Source organism: Neodiprion virginianus, chromosome 4 (assembly GCF_021901495.1).
Source record: "Neodiprion virginianus isolate iyNeoVirg1 chromosome 4, iyNeoVirg1.1, whole genome shotgun sequence".
NCBI lineage: Eukaryota > Metazoa > Arthropoda > Insecta > Hymenoptera > Diprionidae > Neodiprion > Neodiprion virginianus.
In genome coordinates this window covers 29,292,010-29,302,781 of record NC_060880.1, presented here as the reverse complement: position 1 = coordinate 29,302,781, position 10,772 = coordinate 29,292,010, and the positions used below count along the sequence as shown (strand labels likewise).

Below are 10,772 nucleotides of genomic sequence, written 5' to 3'. Positions count from 1 at the left end.
AATGTATTCACTATTAAATCAGAGTTTTTTGAAGACGATTTTTTCCATTCAAAAAATAAATTCAATGGTTAATGGAAATTCTTCCCATTAAAAAATCAAAATTCACGTTTCATGGCAGTGCCAAAGTATCTACAAATTTAATGCGTCTCAGATTATGGCTTACAGGGGGGAATCCAGTATTTATTGTTAGATCCACCTGAGTGAGAGCATGATAATGGAGCGCAAAAAATCCAGCGCAATACTAAAAAATCTACAAATAGGTATAATTTTTTAATTTTTCTTTTATCATCAAAATTTTATGTAGATTCATGTTATGCAGCTACACGCACTTGCAGGGTTTTGAATATTCATCGCCATTGCCAGCATAAATTTATTGCTAAAACCTTGCATTTGGTTGCTGTCGCTCGGCTGTTGCGGAATATCAGCAATTAATTTGTGATTCTTCGAAGAAACCGTACGCACGTTGTACATACATCAGATATTCAAGTTCACTCTTCTCTTCGATAACTTCTTCCGCAACATTATACTTTCATCTTGGGAGACATATAACGCGATGCTTGAATAAAACGGTGAACGATATCTTCCGGATACTTTGTGCTCACTTCGTTACTGAAACATCAATTACCGATATTGATAATCGCCTTACCGAATGAATGTTACACGAATCTGATGGGTTAATTTTCGATACAGCCTTCACCGTATCAATGTCTTGACGCTTTTTTGCAATTCAACTGATGTCGATACAATAAATGGAACACAGCATATCTATATTCCATATTCATTGTCGTGTCACTGAAGAAACAAGACGATTACCGTTTTACGTGTTTTGTTTGACCACACCTATAAAATCTACGGTTTTTTACAAAAGGCGCCTTAGTGTGCGTGCTTACACTTATTTCGTTGCTCATGAAATTGTTTTAGTTATCCATCAGCACTGTGTCGGCAAAAGAGCTTTGGCTTCCAGTCGCAAAATATTGCAATCACACGAATATATGCGTACAAGTTTTTATGGCACGGTAGGTACGTGATGATAATCTCGGAACGTTGGATGCTTAATGTAAATTATACATCGTACAACATACAGCGTAAAAATGTAACTATTTGAATACACTCAAGCGATTATCGTGCGGAAGATGAGTATAAACTGCGAATTCCATGAGTGAATCGTAAGCGAGACTCATGCACTTCTGTACACGTATCATAATATTAACCGACAATACGTGAAATCTGATATTTAACTTAAAAAATTTTTAATGCACCATTCATGAGTTACGAATTCGTGATGATTGCTGCACGGGCTTAAGTGCATTTACACGTAGTACAGAGTTCTGAAATCAATTTATGCACATTCATTGTTACCGCGGCCTTTAATTATATAAATCAACACAAGCCTCAAAATAATTGTAAGTAACGTCGGAGACTCCGGATTCATCTACTTGGCCAAGACTGTTTTTTCTCGTTCGTGAGTAAATTTATTTTGTGCTGCTAATTTTATCTTATTATAAATTCATAATACCTAAAATTTCTTAAAAATATTGATCATGCTACTCTGGCTGCAGCTATTCTATACTTACATCATGTATTTTTCACCGCAGGTTATTATATGAAGTGTAGGAATTCTCGACCTCGTATGTAAACTTCTATTGAATCTTGGTGACCGGTCAATTATGTAAACGTATTTTTTGTTAACGTTTCGGCCCGGATACGGGCCCTCCTCAGAACGATTTATTTATTTAACTGTCAAGAACAACATAAATTTTTTATAAGAAAAGTACAATCAGACATTAAATACTGTAGATGTAATACTCTTAGGGCTATTATATATTATAGGTTGTGAGTACATTTTGATTAATTGAAAAAAAGATAGACTTAAAGTGTTATTTACCTTTTTATAGTCAGCGGACTAAGATACCGTCGAATTCATAAATTACAAATTTGTGGAGACAATGTTCTTTGAGAAACGGTAGTCATTGTCGGCTCCTCTGGTTGTTTAACGTCTAGGAGTTACAAGTTGGAGGTCATTAATTAAAAAGATTAAAAAACTATGTATCTTCACAGTCTGTGTGTCAATGTATTAAAAGGTTTTAAAGAAAGTTTTTTTAGCAGTAAAATTAGTTTGCACAATGTCCAAGAAAGTGGAGTTGGGATCTTTATGACTATGTTCTCCATGTCTAACAAAAATTTTTTTTGTTGAACCGATTGGGTCAACAGGTGAATAACGACTGATGGGAGAAACAAATATGATCCAGAGTGAAGGTGAACCAAATATAAACATATATACAAAAAAACAAAAAAAATTATTATGTAAAAAAAATTATGTAAAAAAAAAAACTGTGCCATGGGGATACTAATTTTATGTGTCTAATTAAGGTTAAACAATATGTGGTGTGTGGGCGGGGATTAGCGGTTTGTAAATATTACTTAAATGTTCAACATCTTGTCTCAGGTTAACGGAATTAGTGTGTCCTACAATTAGTGTGTCCTACAATTCTAATTCCGTTAACCTTAGACAAGATGTTGAACATTTAAGTAATATTTACAAACCGCTAATCTCTAACTTGTAACTCCTACACGTTAAACAACCAGAGGAGCCGACAATGACTACCGTTTCTCAAAGAACATTGTCTCCACAAATTGTAATTTATGAATTCGACTGTATCTTAGTCCGCTTACTATAAAAAGGTAAATATCACTTTAAGTCTATCTTTTTTTCAATTAATCAAAATGTACTCACTAACCTATAATATATAATAGCCCTAAGAGTATTACATCTACAGTATTTAATGTCTGATTGTACTTTTCTTATAAAAAATTTATGTTGTTCTTGACAGTTAAATAAATAAATCGTTCTGAGGAGGGCCCGTATCCGGGCCGAAACGTTAACAAAAATTACGTTTACAGAATTAACCGATCACCAAGAGTCAGTAATAGCAGGTTATTATAGTAATTGATCTTGCAAAATGAAAATACATTAAAGTTTCAACGAAATTCAAACGAGTATTTGTGGTCAAGATACGACGTGAAAGGTTAATGAATTAGTTTAATCATTTTCACGTCGGACGGTAGACGGGAAATCCCCTTGAGAGCATCATTAGTTGTCTTTTTCTTGGACCTTCGCATACGTCATACGTGCTTACAGGTGAATTCTTGGCAGCTGCGTTCGTACGTTTGGATAGTGTAGCCAATACATATGAGACGGAGACAGGTGTAATGAAATATTCTGGCAGTGATAAATGGCTTAACAAAACAGATACACAAGAAACAAAAAGAAAGATAGATACGGTAGAGTTTGACGGATTCTTTATCATACTTTACGTCGTTCTGAAACAGTTCTGAAAATATTTATTACAACAATTCAATGAATCCGATGTAAATGCAGTGTTACACTATTTCATATGTTACGGTTCTGAAATTGTCATGAAATACAATACTCGTATTCAATAATTGACATAAGGTGATAACTGGTTACAAGTTCGAGATCCAAAACGCGTCTGCATTTGAGTACAGGTTTCTTTCTTTCTTAGAATTTGTTGAAAAAATCGGAATTCCCGTTCTCAGCCGGTTTATATTTTCCACGAATAAGCAAACATTGTAAAGGAATCTCAAATCGGACAAACAATCATCCGTAAACAGTAGGCGCTGCACTTACCTGATATGTACTCCGCAATTTGCGGAGTCTATACATTAGCATAGCTTAACAACAAGTGATTCATTGATCATTGTCTTGGAATCTGTCCAGCTAAGCGGCTCGGGTCGCATCAAATAGTTGCATTATGTATGATATGATTTCATAGATAATTTGATAGTGAGTATATGTATGTGTGGCGTGTAGAGGTAGGAGGAAAGGTACGAAAGTCGAAAGACGCAAACCGAGCCGAATAGACGATACGTTCAAGTCTGAAATAACTGTCGGATTAGTTAATTCGGGAATATCAGAATAACTGAGAAAAACCACTTGAACTAAATTAACCATATTTTCTCCAAAATCGTTTAATGGTATGGAATAATTACTTAACTGGAAAATAATAGTGCGACTTCGATCGTCGAAGCTACTGTAATCTGTCAATCTAACTTCATCGTGCATTTCGTGTTACACGTGGGGTTATTCGCTCATCACGTGGTGAGATGTAATTGCAGCTTAGAACGTCGATGCTGCGGTTCGGATGATTAACATGTGTCTTGAATGGGAATCTCGTAGTTGAACGACCCGTTTTCTCATAGCACGTGCGTTTGTACGACGCCCTTGCTCCATCGCACGTGAGGCTTAATTCAATCGCACGTCGTCTTGAAAACATTTTCCTATATCTTTGAGCTGGATGTACGAGTTCTACTACTACTTGTACATATGTTTTGCTACGTTTTGAACGGATGGTTCTCATCAACACAAAGAGAATCCTCTTTTCAAAAATTTCATATGTCAAGGCTAAGTGGTTCCGAAGCACTTTTTTTAATTTGGCATTTAGATTTTAATTAAACTGCACTAATAAAACCAAGTTCAAGTGGATTTTCATAACTCCGTACTTGTTTAATAATTTTCAAATGTGTGGAGAGGTTCTGAAATCTGAAAGAACAACCTTTTAAATATACGAGAGCACTTGTCAAATAAATAATTTCAATTTATTATTCATACTAATTATTTTCCTATTCAGAATGTAAAGAATTGTTTACACGTCAATGTTTTCTTTATTTTTTTTCTTTTGAAATAAACGAAATAAAAGCTTCTAAAACTGTTCTTCAAGTCTGGGTTTCTTGACTAAGGGTATAAGATTTCGATGGTGCTGAACGACTTGGAAAATATTGGATCACCAAAAAACTATGTGAATTGATCCGGAAATAGATTTTTATGGGTGTTAAATGAATAGAAATCAAAAGAAAAGTATCGAAACCACTTAAGGTTGATCGAAAAAATTTTCACTGTGCGGCATGTGTTTTCCTTGATAATGCCTAGTTTGATTTAAAAAGTAGGACCATGAAAATTAATTCAAGAAAACTCAAACCGATTCATCTAGTGAATATACTCCCGCACATAATCGCATTAGCCGCTGAAATGATTTTAGTCCTTTTTATCATCGTCTGCGGTCACGGATCAACCAGTCTACGATGTCAGTGTGGTCTAATTAATTGATAATAAACAAACTTGTTCGCGGAAAGATAACCGTCTAAAAAATAGTCTAAGTCTACGTTAGTGTTTAGAACCGCGGTAATGCTAAACACGGAATCACGAATAAAATTTACATTTTCAGAAGTAAAATGGTCTGCAGTTACGAATTTTGAAGCTTATGATGTCATTTCTCGTTGTTCAAGTACGTAAAAACCTGCTGCATTTGATTTATTTTCACCTAAATATTATTCAACACACATCTCATTCTGCAAAGCAATTTCTGGCTTTCGACATTATTCTCATCAGTCATTCACGTCAAACGTGTACGCAAAAAATGTTACCCACGTAAAACAGCCACGGCGGTAGTGGTACAGTAATTCAGCTTTTTTCAATGAAGCAGTTATTGTTGCAATTATTCTTGGCTCACGGTACGACTGTACATCGCATGAGAAGAAAAACTTGAAACGCAACAAAGTCGCGTTTTGCCTCTGTTGGCGTTTCACGTGGCGCGCAGCTTGTCGACTGTATTTTCTGTCTCTAGAGACAAGTGGTTATAACGCACCGTTGGCGGATCATAGATTTATGATCGATTGTTAATTACACTATAACTAAGGTCATGCTTGCTTACATTTGGCACAGCTGTTTACGAACAGTCGTCATGACACAATGCAAAATGTATCGGCTGAAGTAAAATTTGAGGCCTACTTTCAGATTTCGAAAGTCAATCATTGCGTATATAAATGACAGCTATACAGGTAAACCATTGAGAAAATTTCGAATGTTGGGTAAACTTGAGCCATGGCCTACTTGTCACTTTAGCGTATCAGTATAACGATAAATCTAATTGTCAGCGACTTGGTAGAAAAAGACACGAATAATTGACTCGAATTAAAAAATAATTCCCGCGGATAATTAACTTTGAAACGATTCAGTTTTACCACTGTATAAAATTACGGTGCAGAGTTTCTCATAAATTCATAGATACTAACGGATAGCGGGAAAAAGGTATAAATATAAAGTATTGACAAATAGTTGCGGTTGTGGTTGACGGTTGCAGCGTAATATATTGTGGCTCGATCAACACACATGTGCTTGTAATGATTTCGCAGAAAGAACATTCTAATTATAGCTCTCAGAAGTGATATCGAATGAATTGACCGACCGGCTTCGCAGACAGGTGAAAACAGGAAATCCTATTCGAACACCTTTCGATTACCCACCCAGCGGCTTTATTCTCGCAGTTTTTGAGTACCTGTTGCAGTGGGAACGTCGCAGCGCAACGCGGTTGCACAATGCATTGAAGAGGAATCGTATTGTTGCAATATGGTGGGCACTTATCGTTATCTTAATGGAGACTAAACGTGAGTACACAAAAATAGAATCACTGCACGCGCAAGAGAGTGGCTGCTTACCATTACGTTTGTGACTTAAGCGTGCAAACTTTTCCTACCAAGTATCATTCCGAGATTGTGACGCGTGTTACACTTTCGATTGCAGCTATCGGTATAATATCAACGACCACCTGTCGTTTGCAGCAGTCCATAATTATTCATTTTCATACCATGTAGCATGTGATTCTATGAATAAGCTAATTTAATTCCAGATAGTTGGCTTAAAACTTGCTGCAGCTGCCTTACAGGTCATTGTTTCCTCTAACAATAAGAAGGCAAAGGCTGGTCAATACCGTTTTCACTCCTGCACTGGATGAGTGACCTCTGTCGATATGGAACATACTTTGAATTCTGCAACAAGTACTCACAAATCAGCACAAAAAATTTCTAATACTTGTATTGAGTTGAAATTGAAGGTAATACTGGAATTTAGCTATATTTTTTTTTTTTTACTTTATACCGTACCATTTTTTTCGACCATTGATGCAGTTAAATTGGGTCATTTTTATAATGTTCTACACGCAGCTTATCGAAATGGAGGTGGACTACTGGTACAAACTTGAAACGAATCTTGAAATCCCATTCACAAATAGAACAACGTTCGAACTATAGGGGAGTTGCAGTCGCTTTTACGGTCTGCACGTTCATGTAAAGTGAAGCCATGAGACGACTTTCGTTTTCCTAACTTGTATTGTAAATGAATGCCTGAGTTACGTACGTGACGCACATCGTCGGATAAATTAAGTATGTAGGTGTATAATGTATATAATGTATAATGTATATACTGCATGATTTCAAGAAGCCCCATTAGAAAAGGCATGACGTTTTCTACGGAAAACATTGCAATTAAAATTATATTAAAAGTTCACAGCTGTAGTAGATTTCAACACTACTCATCCCGGTAATCCTTAAGAAACGGATGAATTGTACGCGATAACAAATCTTAACTCACTCGACGAACAATATGAAATTGCATTTCTACACGCCCGCCCTCTAAAAATGAACTACTACGGGAATTCGGTTTGCGCAGTTAAATTGGCTTTGCTTAGAATTCTCCTACCCATTGGCACCACTTCCACATCCATAAATAAAACTCGTTTGAAGGTTATTGTACATAAATATATAATATTGCATGACGTCTACAAGTAGTCAGTACAGAGTTAAATCGCAATGGATATCAATATGTCCACCTCGACATCTACTTTCATGATATACGTGCTGTAAAATGATTACAACATTGTTTGTACTTGCATCAATAACAATATTCTGGAGAACTTCATAGGTTTTATACGGAGAAGATTATTACAGATCAACCATTTTTCATGTTTCACAGTGCGAATAAATTTCAATACTTTGTAGTAAAAAGAATATCATTTCGTTTCATAACTTTAAGTAAAAAATTGACAGAGGATCTTGAAGAGTTCAATTTCTTCAGTGTTTCTTTGCGGTGATTTTATAATTAATTTTCTATTTCTTCAAGGTTGAATACCGCTGTTGGCAACGCGTACAAGTTCTAGGTGCTAGCTGTAGTGCGTACAAAAATTATATTCAACACTTTGAGACGTAAAGAATAACGTAAATATTTTTCAGCGACACGCGTCTCTTTTCGGTTAAAAAATCGTTAAATTGTCATCGTGTGTTTGAATCCCCAATGAATTTATATTAGTTTGAATTTCGTTGTAGGTTTAGAAAGATATTTTACGGGTGCGCTTTATTTACCTGATTTCAAAAACAGAAAAAAACTGTCCGTTTGGTAAATATTAGAAAAATTAAGAAACCAATCACTTCTTACAAGCCTCACGTTCTCAAAAGGTGACGAATAAAACGCATCCCGTGTTTGCAGATTGTTGAAATAGACGTAGATGTATGATCTAACATGATCGCATGAGTGTGTGTGAGGAAAAAAGTTTGACCATTTGAGTATGTGTGAAAAATAAACGAAGGAATTCACAGATTTATCCATCTCGCATAATTGAAAAGTCATGTATCAGATATTCATTAGCTGAAAATCACTATTCAACAAAGTTCATAGATTCAACGGGTCAATAAATTGTCTAGCTTGATCGTGAAATTCACATTTGAATTCAGAGATAAATGTTTTTCCCCAACTTGTGTAACCTAATTACCTAGAATCCATTGAATAGTGGAAATAAATTTATTTCTTGAATATTGCGCAGTGTCGCCCAATTTTTTTAGTAATTTATTACTTCAGTTTTTCGGTAATTGTATCGATCGCAAACAGATAAATCTAATACTGGGAGTTTTGTAAAAAGTATGCTGCTCGACGCCAGCAAATAGGCAACTGACGTTACATTGCACATCCGACAGTTGTAGCTCTGGTTGCCTATTTGCGGCGCGATGCGGAGATTTACTCACGAAACTCTTGGTATACCTAGGTACATGATTAGGACAAGGCGATGTTCTTACGCTTTAAATCGGCTTGACAGTGAAGGTAATTTATATTTTGTCTTAACTTTTTAGCTCAATCTGCAGCTCGATCTGGGATCCTGAAAGATCAACGGAGAACGTTGGTATATATGTGAACTGACCGAACACTGTTAAAGACGGTCATCTTAATCGAACAGCGGTATGTTTTATGGTACTGCCTGTTAAACGGTACCCGCCGATAAAGTTACTGGATCCGCAACACAGCTTCGGTCCACTTACCCGCAGAGTTGATCACGAAAATTTGGCCAGGTGTGATCGCCTTCGTGACCGTTGACTGAAGACTATACTGAAAGCAGAGAGAAACCTCTGAAAGGAGGTTTCTCTCTGTACTGAATATGTTGGGCGGGCGCTTACCTTTTACGTCAATTTTCTGACGCAATACGACACCAAGTGATTTGCATCAGAAAATTGATGTAAAAGGAAAGCGCTCGATACAGAGCCCGATACATCTTTACGTCAACGCCGCTTTTAAATTGTTCCGTCAACTTTTTCCCCAACTCTCGATCATGGGTTTGATTTGAATTTTGAGCGTAGTTTTGACTGCGACTATTGCGTGCGAGGTATCGACTTCCCAGAGGAACGACAATCGATGACGTTACTCCGCGCAGCGCAACGTTTGGCAACGTGCCGGTGGATCGGGACTGGAGAGAGATCAAAACAAACAACCCTCGTTCAGTGTGTAGATTACTTGTCTCCGCTGACCTTACGTGAACGAGGTATTTAATAAGGACTAGCAGAATGAGCCGAAGAAAGAAGGCGAAGGTAAGTCTTAAAAATGATGCTGAATACCATTGCGTTTAACATCACAAGCTATCGCTCATTTTGCGATAGAGGTTAATCGGGTATCCAGCGTCCTGTCATTTTCCTTGAACGTTGAAGTGAAAGTAGAATTTTTACTGGGATCGTGACTTGCGAAGATTTGATACAAAATATTTGTATATTCGGAATCATTATCATGCTGGGAAACTTTCATACAGATGCTGTACTCATAAGAACAGTTGAGAACGTGAGGTTATGTCATATTTTTGTCAAATGTTTGAAGAAATTCTTAATGTTGTACAAGAGTTAATGATTTTTTACAGATGATCAAGTTCTTACATTAATAAGGTGTAAGGCTTCTCATACTATATTGTTCAAATTTATTTGACTTCCAGACAATGCTAAACAATAATGTTTTCAACACCGTTCTATAGGTTGAGTACAGAGAGATGGAAGAAAAATACAATCAAATTGATGATGAAAATGCATCCGATACTTCCGAAAAATCGAAAACTGGCCTTGGCACGCCAGAAAAAAAAATCTTGCCTGAACCGAAAAAGGAAACGTCAGAAACGTCAACTGCACCCAAAGTCGAAGCTAAAGAGGAAGACGAACAGGATAGTGATCACGAAGATCCGCACGGTAGGCATCTGCTGCTAAAATTACTACTTAACACACGTTTCACCTTTTAAGAACATCTTTTTACCATCAGCAATTTTGAGCATGTGAACCATGAATTTGAGAATGTTTCAAACATCTTCATAATAATCTATACCGATTTCAGTAAAAGAATTATTGACTGGGCTGGAAGGCGCAGCTTTTCAAAGTCGCCTGCCGTTTGAAAAGCTGACCTCGACAGAGGCTGCCTGCTTCCTTGACGTATCTGGAGGACCGCCGCAGACTCAGAAAGTATTTCTTCATATAAGAAATAGATTGGTGAGTTATGCTCATTTAGTCTTTTCCATTCTAAACATCGAATTATATTTCTCTGTTACATTAGTCACGTGTAACTCTATTGCCCCTCACTTCTCTTTAATTTGTTTCACGAAATGAGTAAATTTGAATATCTGACA

At 36.5% G+C, this 10,772-nt stretch overlaps 1 protein-coding gene and 1 long non-coding RNA gene across 3 annotated transcripts in view; one reads left to right on the top strand and one right to left on the bottom strand.

Moving 5' to 3' along the window:
• Positions 1-163: 163 nt before the first annotated feature.
• Positions 164-7,515, bottom strand: LOC124303382 (uncharacterized). 2 transcript variants are annotated; one of them, XR_006907910.1, is made up of 3 exons: positions 7,445-7,515; positions 330-609; positions 164-250 (listed from the first exon to the last, which is right to left on the bottom strand). It is a non-coding gene; the product is annotated as an uncharacterized LOC124303382 (long non-coding RNA). The 2 variants fall into 2 exon arrangements; XR_006907909.1 differs by lacking the exon at positions 7,445-7,515 and adding an exon at positions 1,575-1,776.
• Positions 6,231-10,772, top strand: part of LOC124303377 (lysine-specific histone demethylase 1A) — a 223,579-nt gene continuing 219,037 nt past the window's right edge. Inside the window, exons 1-4 of the mRNA XM_046760507.1 lie at positions 6,231-6,462; positions 9,475-9,702; positions 10,134-10,341; positions 10,484-10,635. Of these exons, the coding sequence (XP_046616463.1) occupies positions 9,679-9,702; positions 10,134-10,341; positions 10,484-10,635 (384 nt within the window). The 5' untranslated portion in view covers positions 6,231-6,462; positions 9,475-9,678. The remainder of the gene's footprint in view (positions 6,463-9,474; positions 9,703-10,133; positions 10,342-10,483; positions 10,636-10,772) is intronic.